The sequence below is a fragment of the Chiloscyllium punctatum genome, chromosome 1 (genome assembly GCF_047496795.1).
Source record: "Chiloscyllium punctatum isolate Juve2018m chromosome 1, sChiPun1.3, whole genome shotgun sequence".
Lineage (NCBI taxonomy): Eukaryota > Metazoa > Chordata > Chondrichthyes > Orectolobiformes > Hemiscylliidae > Chiloscyllium > Chiloscyllium punctatum.
In genome coordinates this window covers 95,782,138-95,800,354 of record NC_092739.1, presented here as the reverse complement: position 1 = coordinate 95,800,354, position 18,217 = coordinate 95,782,138, and the positions used below count along the sequence as shown (strand labels likewise).

At 40.4% G+C, this 18,217-nt stretch overlaps 1 protein-coding gene across 2 annotated transcripts in view; it reads left to right on the top strand.

Annotated features, from left to right (window-relative positions):
- LOC140477394 (uncharacterized) overlaps positions 1-18,217 on the top strand; it is a 165,720-nt gene that overhangs the window by 46,426 nt on the left and 101,077 nt on the right. For both annotated transcript variants that reach the window (XM_072571224.1, XM_072571215.1), the window contains exons 3-4: positions 3,914-4,026; positions 5,764-5,866. In XM_072571224.1, coding sequence (XP_072427325.1) covers positions 3,914-4,026; positions 5,764-5,866 — 216 coding nt within the window. The remainder of the gene's footprint in view (positions 1-3,913; positions 4,027-5,763; positions 5,867-18,217) is intronic.

Here is an 18,217-nt window from a genome sequence, read left to right as displayed (position 1 = left end):
GCATACATGTGATTCCAGATTCATAGCAATGTGATTGACCCTTGACTGCCCTCCGAATTGGTCCAGCAAGCCATTTACTTCAAGGGCAGTAATGCCTGGGCAATACATGCCAGCCTTGCCAGTGATGCCCACATCTCTTGATAGTATACTTGAATGGGTGAAGGTACTGGAAAGACTAGCTATGCTTAGGGTAGATAGGTCACCTGGTTTGGAAGATTGCATCCCAGATTGTTAAAGGAAGTGGGAGTGGAGAGGGTGGAAGGACTGACCTTAACATTTCAGATTTCCCTAGATATGGGGGATGTCCCAGAGAACTGAACAGCAAATGTGACACCATTAACCAAGAAAGAGTCCAAGGATGGTCCTAACAATACAGACCAGTTAGTTGAACATTGTTGGTGGGTATGTTTTTGGAATTAATCTGGGAAATTAAATCAAGAGATGATAGAGTATTGAGTTAATTGAAGAGACCAGTATGGAGTGTTAAAGGGGAGATTGTCTTGATTAATTCAATTTTCTGATGAATGAACAGTGACATTGATGAAGGTAATACAGTGAATATAGTATTCAATAAGGTGCAACCTAAAAATTTGGTAAATAAAACTGAGGCTTATACAATAGGAAGGTCAGTTTACAATTGGACTAAAAAATTGGTTTAAGAATGGAAAACTGAGAGTCATGATAGACTGAAGGATGATAGACGGTGGTGTTCCTCAAGATCAGTGCTAGGAAACACGGTCTTGCTAAATGCAACCGATCAGGATCTTGAAATACAAAGTAAAATTTCAAACTTGCTGATGGGTCCCGACTTGGAGGAGGGGCAAACCATGAAGATGGTAAAAATTGCCTTCAAATTAACGTAGGAGAAAGTGAGGACTGCAGATGCTGGAGATCAGAGCTGAAAAATGTGTTGCTGGAAAAGCGCAGCAGGTCAGGCAGCAAACAAGGAGCAGGAGAATCGACGAAGGGCTTATGCCAGAAACGTCAATTCTCCTGCTCCTTGGATGCTGCCTGACCTGCTGCGCTTTTCCAGCAACACATTTTTCAAATTAACGTAGTTAGATAAGCAGAATGGGCAGGGAGAAAGTGAGGACTGTAGATCAGAGTGGAAAGTGTGGTGCTGGGAAAGCTTTACCAGCACCATACTCTCAAGCAGAATGGGCAGACAAGTGGCAGGTAGCATTTCTTAGAGGGAAGGGAAAAAGAAAAAAAGTCAGGGCAGGAATTATACACATAATGGCAGGGCCCTGGGGGATATTGCTGAACAAAGAGACCTTGGAGTGTAGGTTCATAGTTCCTTGAAAGTGGAGATGCAGGTAGACAGGTAGTAAAGAAGGTAATTCGTATAGTTGCCTTTATTGGTCAGTGCATTGAGTACAGGAGTTGGGAGGTCATGTTGCAGCTGTTTACGACATCGGTTAGGCTACTTTTGGAATACTGCGTTCAATTCTGGTCTTCCTGCGACAGGAAAGGATGTTGTGAAACTTGAAAGGATTCAGAAAAAGGAAATGGAGGCAGACTATGCAACGTTTTTGAATTAAACAAAAACTTAAGGGGACAATAGTTTTCTGGTGCATTTCCCTTGGTCAAATGCCAGCCGATCAGAATGGACTTGCCAACCAATTAACATCCTTTTCTCCTGTTGCTTGCTTTGAAATGTGACATTCTTGTATCTGTGCTGATGTGTGTAAGGTGAAAAGCTCCAACAGCATGTTCCATTTTTCACCAACACTCAAATAACTGAACTGTTTCGGGTTTATGAGCAGAGTCTCCAAAACAGACATTGCTTGGATTTGTGGCTTTCATTCAGTTAGTAGACATCACTGTTTTCATGGGGAATATTTACTGCTGGATGCTAAAGTAATTGACAGACTCATTCCAAGATGTCAGCATGTTGCCACGACTCAATTAGGAACAATGTGCCAACAATTGAGACTCATTGTTCCACAACCTTTACAGTTATGTAACGACTCAGTTAAACCACCAAGATGAACAATTAATGAGACTGACAGCTATTCAAGCCAAAAGTAATTTATATCAGCTTTTTGTCATTAACAAGAAAATAATTCATTATTCTAAATAAACTTATTCTTTAACAAATAGCCAAAGAAAATTGAATTGCTCTTCACTGATATGCAACTAAAGGCGTAATCCTTTAAAACAAGAAGCATGTACACAGTCATTCAGGAGTAAGACTGAAAACACATAGACAACATAATATAAATATTATGGTCGGAAAAGATAGCCAAGGAGAAAAAATTCCCTGGTTCAAGAGTCAAGATCACTGTTTCTCACAATTCTTTTGATTTTCAGTGACCTTTTTGTTTCTTTTGAAAGAGAAAGTGGAAGATAAAAGTCACACTGCTATTCTATACGAAAATGGAAAGTATTCTATCTGGGTGCATCATAGTTTGGCTCGGAAACTGCTCTGCCTAGGTCTGTAAGAAATTACAGAGAGTTGTGAGCACAGCCCAGTCCAAAGTGCAAGCCAACCTCCCATCCACTGACTCCATCTAAATGTCTTGTTCCTGCGGAAAACCAGCCAACATGATCAAAGACCCCTCCTACCCCAGTTATAATCTCTTCCAACCTCTTCCATCAGGCAGAAGATACAAAAGCTTAAACACGGGTACCAACACGTTCAAGAACAGCCGTTTCCCTGCTGTTGTTAGACTTCTGAATGAATCTCTCAAATTTAAAATGTAATGTTGATCTTGTTTTTGTGCACCTTGTTTGCAGACGTAACTTTGTATTGCTTGATCTGTTTTATCACCCAATGGTCTTTGTTTCATGTGATCTGCCTGTACTGCCCAAAACACCACATTTCACTGTACTTCGGTACATGTGGCAATAATAAATCAAAATCTAATCAAATCAAAAATGTCAGATCACTCATGAGTTATCATAATCAAATCATGGAACTGCTGCTCATTGGTAGATGACTGGATGTGAGCCTTCTGCAGCATCACAAAGAGGATTTAATTGGCAGGAAATAATGTCTTCTTACTTTTGAGTTGACATTCGGGCAGGGGTTGGGCGTGCTCGGTTGATTCAGGTGACTTTGCGGCTGGTTTGTGACACCGAGTGACACCATACTGTACTGGCTAACATCACCAAGAGTATCCCACCTTCTCATCTTTACCCTTTACCTGAGGCCTAGTGAGCTTCAGGTTAAACTCAGTATATTTCAATTCTCTCCAAGGGACTATGATGACTTTTACGTTTTCTTTTATCCAGAGATTTGCAATTCTCTGCATTTTTTTTCTCACCACCAAATCACCCCCATGTTTCTAATCACAATTGATATTAATTGATTGCTTTGATGTGCCTTAGACGTTTCAGAGTAGTGAGCATTAGGCACCTGAAACCACTGGGCATGCTCTAGAGTCATAGAGTCATAGAGATGTACAGCATGGAAACAGACCCTTCGGTCCAACCCGTCGAGTTGCCGTGAGTCTATGAGGTATTAAACTGAAACCCTGTCTGTAAGGCCTCAATGATTTCCTTACACTTTTTGAAGAAGAGTGGAAAGTTCTCTGCAAATTAAAACTCCTCTGTCAACAAATGCATACATAAATGGTGCTATCAACTATCGATATATCATTAAATGATATCTTTGTCCCCTTGTTTAATTGCAGGAAATATTTGTCGGGATTTGTGGATGCTGGACACCAGTTCATGTTTTGCTCTAATGTTCCAGAGGGAAACAGGATTTATTAGCACTTTTGAAGTGAAATAAACTACCTGAAATATAAATAAGTTGTTGAGGTATACTGATGTTTTTATCTTCACATGAGAAGTTGCTGAACACCATATTGTGGTCCTTCATGTTCCACCTTAACATCTATTGCTTATAGTGTTTTACAGCTGCTCAAAATCATGTTGATATATTTAATGTCTATTGTATGTTTAGAAATGGAAGTTTGAAGCTAACAGATCGTAAGACTGGAACTCTTTACACTATCAATGTCAACTGTTTTAATGGAGAAACAATCCTCAAGTCTTCAAATATCAGCATTGATACAGGTATGTTTGTGTATTTTAATATTACTTCAGAAAGAAGGCATGATTAGAAAATATTGGAAATAATTAGCAGGTCTGACAGCAAAGCTAACGGGTTGAATTTTCACGGCCCCATTATGGAGGGTTTGGTGGTAATGGTCGGGGGTCCAGGGTAACATGGGAGAGTTGTGTCGGGACAACTTATTGCTGCATTCCTGGCACCAGGAACTTTCCCAGGGTTGTGTGGAAATAGGACAGGCTCCCCACTGCACAGAACAGCAGTCAGTCTGCTGATTAGTTTCCAGATAGGAGTGATTTTGTAGCGTCATCAGCATTTTGGCTGCAGTGTAGTGACAGAGTCACTGTTCAAGAAGATAGCTCACCACCACCTTCTCAGGGGCAATTAAGAATGGGCAATAAATGCTGGCCCATTCCATGAACAAATACAAATATTAATGCTTTTCAAGACCTCAAGCTTTATACATTGTGAAGTACTTTAAAACAGTTCCCACACCATTTGAGGTTACCATGATGGTCTCTCCCGTCACATGACTTTTTGTCACTACACTGCGCTTTTTGTGCAGAGTCAATCAGCTCAGTATAACATTGTGAGAATCGCTCGAGATTCTGTTGTAGGAGAGGAGAATGTCTGGATAACAAGAAGGAACGACCTTCAGAGAAGTTAGCTCAGACCGCTGTTATGGCCGGTAAGGAGGAATCACCGCCCTCCTCTTGGTGAGTCACACCAAATGTACCTTTTTAATTTTATTAACTTTTTTAGCAGGTAGCTACCACACTTCAATTAAATTTAGATAACCAAATCAAAAATGAAGGAGAACCAATTCCAAGCTTTTTGAATGGGAGAGAGGGGAGCTTTATTACTAATGGCTCCAAAACGAAATAATAATATGCAATAACCCGCTTGGTGTAGCTGCACCAGTGGACTGCAGTGGGTCAAGAAGGCAGCTTACCACCACTATCTTCTCAAGGACAATTAGTGATGGGCTCTGTGAAGTACACCTCCTCTGAAGGAATTCAAAGAAGGAGGGCAGGTCATAGGTGGGAATGTTGCAGCAATTTTGCAACCCACTTCCTAACCGCTCCAAAGCCTATCACCTATCTACAAGTGTAAAATCAGGAGTGTGATAGAATATTTTCCACTTGCTCACATTACTGAAACACTTAAGAAGCTCAAAGCCATCTAGGACAAAGCAGTCCACTTGCCACCCAACTACACCTTAACCATCTATTCAGTCCAGCATTGACATACAGTATCGGCAGTGTGCACCCATCTGCACATGTGCTGCAACAACTCACAAGGTTCTTTCAACAGTACCTTCATATACACTGCAACTTCTATTACATGCAGCAATTACCTAGGAACACCACAACCTTCAAATTTCCCTCACAGCTCTGTACCATTCTGACTTGGAAATATCTCACTGTTCCTTTAGTGATGCTGGATTGATGGTGTATGTACATCACAGAGACTGTAGCTGTTCAGGAAGGCAACTCTCTACCATTTTCTCAAGGTTAATTAGGAATGACCATTAAATGCTGGCCTAGATAGTGATTCCCACTCTTTCCTTTGAATCAAGTCTTCACGATTATGTATTTCACAATTTTGATAATGGATTTGAAGCTGTTCTGAGATGTGGTAGTTAAGAGTAGAATTGAGCTCTCTGCTCCTCAAGTTGCAGCAAGTAATGTTCCTCTCTTTTGTTTGTCTTGCATTGAAATATCTCTCGTTTTGCATTCCAGGTGTTGCACCAAGTACTCACCCTGCGACATCACTGCACACATCAGGACCACAAGCCCAGTCAACTTCAGGCAACCACCTGAACCATGCCAAGTTACTCAGTTCGTACGTACATCTTATATACTAGTTCCAAAGTAGAGTTTATCTACAACAGTTGTTTTCAGTCAACATATGTTGAATTTTTTCCAAACTCACTCAAAACCCACATTGGTGTGAGCATTTTCCAGTAGCAGAGTCAAATTTAAAATCTGGAGCCACAAGATGGGCACCACTGCAGGGTCCAAATACCAGAACTGCCTTCTCCAGAGCCTGAGGGGTGTCCCGACTCCCCAAGGACTACAGCTGTTCAAGAAGATAGCTCACCACCACCTTCTCAGGGGCAATTAAGAATGGGCCATAAATGCTGGCCCATTCCATGAACAAATACAAATATAAATGCTTTTCAAGACCTCAAGCTTTATACATTGTGAATTACTTTAAAACAGTTCCACACCATTTGAGGTTACCATGATGGTCTCTCCCGTCACATGACGCATGGTGACCCTCAGGTAAAACCACCACCAATTGTCTTTCTGAAATGACAGAGCAGCCGTATGGTCTGGAAAGACTATGGCAACTTTGTTTGAAACGATGCCAATGTGGTACATCGTCTACACACAGCAAGCTCCCATCAGCAATGTGATGATAATCTCACAAGCTCTTTTTTGAGTGAGTCCTAAGGAAGGGTCACTCGATCCGAAACGTTAACGCTGATTTCTCTCCATGGATGCTGCCAGACCTGCTGAGCTTTTCCAGCAATTTCTGTTTTTGTTTCTGATTCACACCATCTGCCACTTTTTGAATTTTTTTCCCCTTTCTTTAATGATCTTGATTGCGGGACAAGTTTAAAAGAATGCCATGGGATTTTTTTACATCTACCAGAGAGGTCTTTAGTTAAATGCCTCTTCTGAAAGATGATACTTCCAGCTGTGTAGCACTTCCTCAACAGTACACCAACAAAATTACTGTGAACTCCTATCTTTTCGAAGAACCTTTTTATATGGCACCTATCAAGTGCCTGAAGGAAATCCACATAAACTGAATATACGCGTTCCTCTCAATCACCTGTCCTTGTTATATCCTTAAAGAACTCAAGTAAATTTGTCAAAAATATTGACTGTGTTTCATTGTGTTAAGTCTTTCCAAATATCCTGATATTCCTATTTTAATAAATTACTCTAGTATTTTCCCATGGTGTAAATTATGTTAACTGGCCCATGGTTTCCTGCTTTCTGTCTTTCTCCAACGACATTACCTCCAGAGCCCTGGTTCCACAGCATTGTCATGCCAGTTTTCATGCGACATTGTCCCTGTGGTGAGATTGTCAATGACCTCACCTCCTCAGTAGCTCATATCCTCCAACTTTCATTTGCATCTCTTACATGTTTACCACCTTCACGATTATTGTCGCCTCTACTTCGCAGCACAGTACCACCCCTACAGTTATGTTCCTTCACGTTCCTACCATAGCAGCAGGTCCTATTAAACCCCCTGTTGATTTTCATTGAGTTGAACTCCATGACTGATTGTTGGCCATCCCCTGACCAACTTGGATGCACCCCCCAATTGGTGTGAGACTAGGCCCCTGCCTGATTGTGGTGTAGCTCCCCAACTACGTTCCTATGCACTTGCGCCCCCAACCTAGTAGTAGCATTGGAGCTGCAGGACTGACTATGACCAGTTCCGCAGACTTTGGTGACATGTACTGCTTGATTGTGACTGCCCAAGCAGTTGACTGAATGTGCCCAAGCCCCTGGACTGATATTGGACACTGCTGTAGATTTACAATCCCAGGTCACCTTGACTGAAGACTTTCTCCCTCCATCCATGGAGGTTGGTATGGACAAAGCACCAAACTCAACACTTCATCATGGCACAACGCAGACTAACTTATAACAAAGTTCAGTATTTCAATACTGTACTTTGAAGCTCACCGATATGTTACATTGTGGTGTTGCTGTGAATGCTTTGCACACAGGAACAGACAGCCACTTCAATTATTGCGACTAGTTTGCTTTATTGATGCTTACTCTCTTTCCACTTACCTGGATACTCACACCATTTCTGTCTTGTCTTGCATTGCTTTTTACCACAGGCAGAAAGCCAGCAGCTTATCAGCAATGAACAGGCAATGAGTGGCCATGCTACATCACTGTCTCATGTACAGCATGCAGTAACACCTTATGTAGCAAACTCTCTGCATGTGCTTAACCAAATGGTCATGTCTAAATGTCATAAGGGAGTGGTCCTTCATCCTGTTAAAGGGGACCATGGATCGTCAGTGGGCCGATCTGTACTCAGTCAGAAAAATTGGTGAGGTATTTTGAGTGAATAATTGAAAGCACAGAAGAGAAGAAAGGTTGGCAGTTTGAGGGGGAATATGGTGGATGAGGGTCACTTAGAAAAGATGCTACAAATAACATAGAGATTAGTAGTACTTGAGTCTTGGTGGGAGATAGGTGCAATGGCAGAGATCGTGTGAGGTAGCAGAGAGAAGATGTATTTGTCTTTGACGAATGCAGAAGGTAATTGCAGCATTTCAATGTGTTCCTCCAGACCATGATTACTATATACTGAGCTGGGTGACCACTTCAGACCAGGCCTGGCAGTGCTTAATAAGGTGAGCTGGGGTTTAAATACATTGCCGATTGTGTGATTGCTATATGTTCCTGGCACCAGTGGGCGTTTCTGCTACTGCTGGGTGCAAAATTCAACGAGAGTTGGCCCCTTGGAGACAAAGTACATAATTTATGTAGAGAACAACATGTGAGAAAGGTTGCTAGGGTTTGCAATGAAAAACCTTCCATAAAACCCCTTGAAATTAACAGTTTAGCCAAATTTTGGGAAAATTTAGCCCATTGTGATAGTTGCATTTCAGTCAAAGCTCAGAAGTAATTTCTGTTTGGAAGTAGTTATATATTGATGGCCTCATGTTCCTTTATGTTGTACCAGTAGGGGTCAGCAAATCTTTAATTTTGAACTATGCCACCCACATGAACACCACAAAGCAAAAGATGGCTTCTGTTTCTGGGCATTTTGTTGAACCAACGAATGGTACACCACAGAGGAGGCCACTTGGCTCATCTGTAGTCACCTATTCCAACTTCTCTATCTTTTTTCCCCGTAGGCCTGCATAGACTTTTCTCCTCAGATAATTATTCTGAGGCATTGAACGAGTTTTGCATTTGTATTATTACCCACCAGTTCTAAGTCTAGCTGGAGTTAAAATTGGAGCTGACAAATCAAAGTTAAGCCAGGTAGAAAATTGCAAATCAGAGACCACTGAGGCCATATGAAATTATATGCTGAATGATAGTCTGGAAACCACTAAAAAAAACCACTTGGAAATGGAACAAAGTTAATTTTTCAAAGTCTATAGAAAATTTCATATACTTTCTTTTTCAGCAACTGGTACTAATTGACCACAACATGGAGAGAGACAGCAGAGCAAACACAGATACTGCCTGGGGCCACCGGAATGCAAGCACAATGCACTCACAACCTAATTGGTTAGCTTAAGGCAGGTGGGGGAGAGAATACACGAGTAGCACACACTGCCCACACTGCCCACCGAGGTGTCTGGGCCCAGCCAACACCTTTGATGGAATTGATATGGACTCAATACAAAGTGCTAATAGCCAGGGCTGCAGTAATCGACCTTCTCAGGAAGAGCGATTAGCACCCATTTGTATAGTAATGGACTTCTGCGCAGATGTTGAAATTGACAATGTCTGCACTGAAACTGATAATGACCGTGTTGAAATTAACAAAGGCTGTGCTGGAACTGGCAATGACTGCACCAAAACTATCAATGATTCTGCAATGTTTACAATAAACGAACTATGTTACAGAGACAATAACCTCATCACCGACCTATTGTATTACAAAATGTATAAAAGTATCTTGACATGTGCTCCGGATTGAGAGAAGACTCGCAGCTGACCACTATGTTGTTGGTGTATCTCTCTCTCCGCGGAGCTCAGGTATTTCCTTGTGCAATAAACTCTGTTGTTGAAGCTCAACTCTGACTCCGAGGCTTGCGACTTTCCCCACCACAGTGTCAAGCTTCTTGTATGTTGTTGGAGCTGCACTCATCCAGGCAAGTTGGGAGTATTCCATTGCACTCCTGACTTATGCCTTATAAATGGTGAACTTCATTAGGGTTTGAGTCAGGATTTGAGTTACTGACTGCAGGATTCCTAACCTCTGACTTGCTCTTGTAGCCACTGTATGGTCGAATCCAGTTCAGTTTCTGATCAGTGGTAACCCCCTTAGGAAGTTGATAGTGGGAATTCAGTGATAGTAATAACATGGAATGTCAAGGAGCAGTGGTTAGATTGTTTGTTATTGGAGAGAATCATTGCTTGGCCTTTGTGTGGTACAAATGTTAGCTGCTAATTGTTAATTTGATATGGTCTGTGCCAGTCAAAGCAAGTTTGTAAACAAGGTCACTGACCTAAGATCTTAACTCTGTTTCTCTTGCATAGATGCTGCCAAACTGACAGTATTTATACAAACTGCAGCATTTTCTGTTTTATTTAAATTACATCTCCTGACTGAAAAATCAAAGGTAAAAACAAATTCTGTTCTGTATTATTTTGAAACCTTAGGCGATTATTTGAATATTTCAAAACTTGGAAACTGAATGAATAATCAAACTTTGAATTGATACGGTATAGTTTTGATAATTATGAAAATTTAAGTTTATTAAAATCTGGAGATTGACAGACTCACTAATTGTTAAAGAGCATATAAGGCAGGAATGCAAAGATAGAACTCATCCAATGATGGAGAAATCATTAAAAGGTGGTGCCTGTCAACACAAGTCTGAACAGTTTGGGAGAGGTGGCTGACTTGTGGGAATATGTTGCAATTCAGTTCTAATCCATTAAAAGAACTAAGTGCAGTTTGGTTCTGATTGTTGAAGATTGAGGGCAAGCTGTCCCAATATGAATGGATTTCTGGATTTCCAAATGTGTTTTGGTGCATACTGTCCCTTCCATGGATATAAATAATAACTTTATTATGTAAAGTACCTATATACAGCTTTAAAAAAAAGTATATTTACTGTGCTATAGCCATGATCAAACTCTCTTAAGTCTTTTCAGTCATATGTTCTTACATTATTAATATGGTTCAAGTCACATCCTCAGATGTTAATCCTTTCAAAATATCACCACAATTTTGATGGTCACAAAGGCTACTGTTCCCTCTCCAAGATGATTTGTAATGCCCACAGTTCCCTGAACTACATTCCCAGTGCTCTCAGATCCCCAAAACATCTCCAATGTCCTGGGATACCCCAAAATTCTGTAACAGACCTTGGTAAATATTCAACACTCTCCCAGAACTTGCAATTGCTGATGCTGCAAAATGAATCGCTCACCATACATCAAAAGCAGAATAACTCTTATCCAGGGAGAACTGAACGTAATGAAGGACATTTTGGGGTCATTGGCTTTGCTGGAAAATATTAGTTTGGCCTGAACCAAAAGTGCTCCTGAAAACTGCCAATAGCCAATATCAGACCCAACTGACAACCATATGAGAGTCTATTTAGCAGGATTTAATGTGAACAGCATCATGGGAAACCTGCTGATATATGAATGATATATATCTCGTGGCAACGCTGTTGTTGGAAAACGTAGCCACTGTGTTCAAGTTAACCACAGAATTCAGTTATAGAGTGAAAACCCTGACATGTAGCCTAATGTCTAAGTTGAAGGAATGTGATGCCATAGTAAACTGAGTCACTTTAACTCTAATTTTACATCTATTTTGGACACTCTACGAAGTCCTTTACGAGTGGATATGATTGAATGCTCAAAATATTTGGCCAGCGATTTATTTTACCACTTATTTAAAGGGAAACTGATGTTGCATATTTACTTCTGAAACTTCGTGCTTCCCCCCAACTGTCCTCCCCACATTGTAACCCCACCTGATTAGAAATTAGATTACAAACTGACCGTGAAGTAAAATTTGATATTGTTGTGGGCAGTACTAACAGGATGAAAATGGGGGTTGATACCCATCCTGAGTATCCTGAAATGAGGTATGTCAAAGGAATAGTTTATGGGGAAGATTTGCCCACTTTAGGAAAGGGGATAAGTGAATGTGTGGGGGCATTGGTTTTGAAGTATAGGCAGGTAGGAAGAAAGGGATACTGTCTCCTCCGATATGCCCCAATAGACAGAGTGCATCCTCCAAAGATATTTCCTGTTTTCCTTGTGTTGTTTTAAAAGAAAGTTTTGACAGAGAAACATTATGCTTGGCATTGTAAACGTTATATACGGGTCGATCGAGCTTTTAGCAAGCTCAATTAACCCTTAACAAAAACAGAAATTGCTGGTGAAACTCAGCAGGTCTGGCAGCATCTGTGCGAAGAAAGCAGAGTTAACATTTCATGTGCAGTGACTCTTCATCAGAACTAATTAATAATTAACCCATAATTATTTATTTACATGTGGCTGGTGGGCTTTCTATTCCAATGCCTATCCATCTTTCCCAACCCCCATATTATGGGGTGAGTTGGGAGATGGCTGGGAATGTGGTTTGCTGGGCACCTGCCCAATCTTACCCATTCCTTCCCCATGTCAGAAACATGGCAGGGACATGAAATATTCAGCCTAATATTTGTTTTTGGTAACTGCCTCAATACTCATATTGTAAAAAAAGTTAACAAACATGGCAAATAAACAGAGGTGTAGAGAGAAAGAGAGGCGCAGAAAAGAAACATATAAATTAGAAGTCAGAGGTAGATGGCTCCAAGATAGTAGTTAGAATAATATAGTGCAAGCTAAAATTAATATAGAGCGGATATTATTACTGGTAGTTACAGGTGAATTCCTTTTAGATTTGCATCCAATTTGTTCATTTACAAATACTCCTTTTGGTAGAATGGAATAAGTGTCATATTTGGTGCATGAGTTACATTTCTCAGGATTAATACAACAGAACCTTATTGATTATTCTAAAAGACACTGTATAGTTTGTTTTATTGCTAGCTCATCTGATATCACACAAAATATCCTTTCTTCATGATTTTAATGTGATAATCTTGATATTGTATATCTATTGACATTGTACACTAATATATCTTGGAATATCACTAAGAGAGAGTGAATAAAATGAATTAGAATTCTTGACTACAAGAATTTCCATCCTTGAAGAAAAGCGACATTGTTCGCAAGTATATTTAAAATAAATAAAAATGTTATTCAGAATAGCTCTGCTTGATTTTATGATCATCATCTAACAGATTTCTTTTTGCATGAGGAATTCTTTTTAGTACACATAATTGTAAAAGTGAGATCAAAATTTCACAATTTGGTATCAATTTCTGAATGTCTACATTGATTTGTTTCATAAGTAAATTTAAAGACATTTCTGTTCTAAGAGTTGAATCATGTGTCATTGCAAACATTGAGTCAAAGCAAGTTACAAAAGTATTGATTTTACTTGGAAGGCTTTTTGGATAGTTAGTTGCAGACCGCATCCAAAAGTTGAGAAATTAAGGTCTCTTACATAAAACTTTCTGAAACATTCTGTGAATCATGAGTTTGTTCGCAAAGCATGTTTGATTCCAGATATGCTTCAGTTTAGATTAAATGTGACGCAAGATTCTGCAGTGAGTGGGTGTTGACATTTTTAGATTGTGGAGTTTGTATTTACAACAGTCGAGTGAAGATGTGATTTTGGCCAGTATTTCATCGGCTTTGAAATCAACAGTGTTTTACTCTGTAGACTACAGTCCTAAAGTTGGACAGTTTTGGAGAGTTGATTCAATAATAAGTGCCTTGAGTTTGAAAGATATTTATTAAAGATACCTTATTAGACATGAAAATGCAACCAGTCATTGATTGTACATTGATATGCAATGAAGATTTTTGATGATCTCAAAGAGTAACAGTATAAAATTTTGCAAATATTTAAAAACAGTGAACATTCTTATATTCTCACTTTAATCCAATCTGCAAATTATCTATTACCAATCCTTGCTCAGCCAGTTTGAGATGTATTAGCAAATTCCAATAATCATCATCTATCCTTCTGTTTTATTCCTCACCTTGTCTCATGTCTGTTGTTGTATTAGTTTAGAATAAAGGATTGCATTGGTTAAAGGAAATAGGGGAACATATTGTAGATTTCCTAACTATAATCCTTAGGAGTTCCCTCAATACAGGTGTCGTTACCTCTGGATTGGACACTTGCACATGTCACTCCATTTTTTAAGGGTGAAACAGGAAGACCAGTTAGCCTAATATCTGTGGTGGGGATATTGTCGGAATCTATAATTAAGGATTGAAACTGTTCAGTTAATCAGGGGAGCCAACATGGATTCATGAAAAGGAGGTCATGCCTGACAAACCTCATTTAATTTTTGTAATAGATAGGGAAATGTCTTTTGAAGTTGTTTACATGGACTTTGAGAGTCAATGGATAAAATCCCACTTAAAAGACTGTTAACTAAGGTAGAAGCCCATGGATTTGAGGGGAAATTACTGACATGGTTGGGAAAATGGTTGAGTGGCAGTTGACAGAAAGTAGGAATAATGGCTGGGTACTCAACTTGGCAGCATGTGAGCAGTGATGTCCCAAAGGGTTCTGTGTTAATGCCTTAATTATTCACAATATTTATTAATGACTTGGATAATGGCATAAAAAGTCATATGTCTAAATCTGCTGATGAAACAAAATTAGGTGCCGTGGTAGAGAGTGTAGATGATAGCATAAAATTACAAAGGGATATTGCTAGACTAAATGAATGAGCAAAACTGTGGCAGATTGTGAGGTTATCCATTTGGACCAAAAGAGGATTGATCAAGGTACTTTCGAGATGCTATGAAGTGAAATAGTTAAATGTACAAAGAAATTTGGGGTTCAGTTGTGTAGATCTTTAAAATGTCACCAACAGCTACAGAAAGTTATCAAGAAAACTAATGTAATGCTGGCCTTCATTTCTAGAGGACTGGAGTACGAGTATGCCAAAGTTATGCTGCAGCTGTACAAAACCCTGGTTAGACCCCACTTGGGGTACTGAGAGCAGATTGGGAACTGTACCTTAGGAAGGATATAATGGACTTGGAGGGAGTACAATGTAGGTTTACAAGAATGATACCTGGATTTCAGGGGTTAAGTTATGAGGAGTGATTTTACAAATTAGGTTGTTTTCTGTAGAATTGAGACGATTAGGGGGTGATCTGATCCGTCTTCAAGATTTTAACAGGAAAAGACAGGAGAGATAAAAATCAACAATTTCCACTGGTTTAGGATTCTAGAATGAAGGGGCCATTCCTGAGAGATGTTAGGAAGCATTTTGATACACACAGGATGGTAGATGTTTGGAATTCTTTTCCATAAATGGTAGTGGATGCTGGATCAGTTGTTCATGTAAAATCTGAGACAGATAAGTCCTTTTAATCAAAGGCATTAAGAGATATGGGCCAAAGCAGGTATATAGTGTTAGGCCCCAGATCTTCTAGGATCTCATTGAATGGTGAAACAGGTTAGAGGGGCTGAAGGGCCTACTCCTGTTCCGATGTTCCTGTGGTTTCAACAAAATTCAATTTGATTTGTTCTGCACCTATCAGAATATAATTCTGGTGAAAAAGGCCAGTCAGATTCATTGGCAGTAATTGAATGCCTTGTGTGGCACAATGGTATTGTCCCGAGGAGGCTCAGGCTTGAGGCCCACCTGCTCCAGAGGTGTGTAGTAACATTTCTGTACATTGATTAGAAAATATTTAGGAGAAAGTGAGGACTGCACATGCTGGAGGATAGAGTTGAGAGTGCGGTGCTGGAAAAGCACAGCAGGTCAGGCAGCGTCTTGCTCCTCGGATGCTTTACTGTCCTGAGATTGAGGTTGAACTGAAACAACCACCAAGTGTCTTAATTGTGCTAGGTATGACTCCAACCAGCAGAGAGCCTCCCCTCAGATCCCATTGACTCTAGTTTCAGTAAGATATTGCCTTGATACCAAGGTTAATCATTCTCACCTCACCTGTTCTGGTTAGCTCTTTTGTTCATGCTTGGACTGAGGCTGTAGTCAATTAGGACCCATGAACATCAGTGAAAAATTTATTACTGCAGACGTTCCTTGTGATAGTGCTTTGCTGATAATTTGGAAAACACTCTTTAATGTATACAGAGGAACCTCGATTATTCGAATGAAATGGGCAGGCACTGTTTCGTTTGGATAATTGATTATTCAGGTTAATTGATTTTCTCAGGGGCTCAGAGTTTTCTGTTCAGTCTGCTCCCCATTCAAGAGACTAGGCAGCAGCACACAGCGTGTGAGCCCCCGAACCCTGCTCCCCAACTCCACTCCCACCCACTTTCTGCCCCCAATCCCACCCACCCCACAACCCCATTCACCCCCACCCCACTCCCCAGCCCATCCCCCACCCACTGCCCACCCCCAACCCCACACAATCAGTCAACGCCATCTGCCCAACCCCATCCACCCCCACCCCACTCCCCAACCCCGTCCCCCACCCACTGCCTGCCCGCCCCCCCCCAACCCCACCCACCCTGGCCCCCAACACCACCCATTCCAACCCCGCTCACCCACCCACCCCCAATCCTGTCCGTCCCCACCCCGCCCCCCCCTTTTGTCCTCCAACCCCATCTGCCTCCACCCACCCAAACCCAGCCATCCCCACCACGACCGCCTCCCACAACCCTGTCTGCCACCACCCACCCTCGTCCACCCCCGCGCCCCCATCCCCCAGGGCAGGTGAACTGGACACCCACAGTAAGACTGCTGCTGCCTTTTTGGGGTGAGTCTCCAAATAGAGCGCGCGCGCACACACACACCGCGCACACACACACAACTTCTTACTGCAACTTTTTGACAGTTTCCACCTCTGCCCTTGAGATCCCCTTCGGATAATCCGAAATTCTGATAACTGATATTCGGATAATCGAGGTTCCTCTGTACTTCTTATCTTTGTCCCTACTTCTCAAATTTAGTGCATCACACGTCCCAGCTGTAAATTTCATTTGACACCTCACAGCACAAACAGTTAATCTGCATGTCACCTTGAGGTTAGTTGTATTAGTCTGCATGATTAACCATGCTCTTTATTTTTGCATTGTCTGTAAGTTTCAGTATTGTCTTTCCTATCTGAGTCTGGATCACTTTTACAGAGATACCAGTAGTGATCTTAACAGGAAATGCTGGGTTGGCATCTCTGCAGTCCAAAATAACCTCTTTTTAGCACAGTCTTCTTTTTGTTTTTTAGTCAACCTCACCCTGTAAAACTGTGATCCTTAATTTTAACAACATACTTCTTATCTATATCCAATATTTCTCCATCATCAACTCCTTCCATTATTTCTTTGAATGGTGCTTCCTGCAATTTAAGCAAAATGGAATAAGTTAGCCATCCTTAATTCTGAATCCTATTTTATATTTGGAAGGATTTCAATATCAGTGACCGTATGAAGGACTTTACATTTGGCATTGAAACATGATTTCTTTTTTGTAACAGTTGTACAGTCTTAAAGATCAAACTTCACTCCCTTAACTTTTCAAAAAAGGGATTGATTTTTTAAAATTTACATATTTTTCTACAGCATTACAGCTGCAGAGCATTATTTATACATAACACATAAACTAATGGATTAACATTTGGAATCTGCAAGTTCATGGAATGGTGATCTTGGAATGAAAGTATATGTTCTAAGTAATTTTTGATTATTTTTAATACCCATAAAATATCATCCATGAATACCCTTTAACTGTACTGAGAACTGAGATTGAATTGGGGTAGTATTGTAGTGACTTTTAAAAACAAAAGTAAACAAAAAACATGTAATTAAGAAGCGTTGACCTGAAAGCAACTGTATAATTTACTCACAAGCTTCCCTTCTGGTGACTCAGCATACAGATCTGTTGCCACATAATGTTTTAGGCATTGAATAGTTCATTTCTGTAAATCTTTCCATCTTACCTGATAGTATAGTTCCATTGTGGAATTTCATTCTTCAGAAGTGCACATCCTCACTTGCAGACACTTGGCTCATTATTTTTCAAACATTAAAATCTAAGGATTGAAAGTCAAGAGTTGTATGTGTGTAGTCTGTTGATCTACATATTTAGCAGGTGAAGGTTTCCACACAGGGGTGTGCAAACAGCAAATACTTCTTAAAATACTTTTCTTGCCAGAATATCTCAACTAGATTCTTTACCTTTCACGTGGGTGCTAACTTGTCCTCCCTTTGAAACCTGACTTACCCAGATATTTCACGGCCATGGAAATAGTGGATGTGTTGGTTGTCATCTTACAAAAGTTCATTTAAGTTCAATACCTTGCAATATGTTCTGGAACTGTCCCAGTAGATTGGAGGGTGGTGAATGTAATCACACTGTTTACAACTGGAAGAGGGAGAATTACAGACTGATGAGCCCAA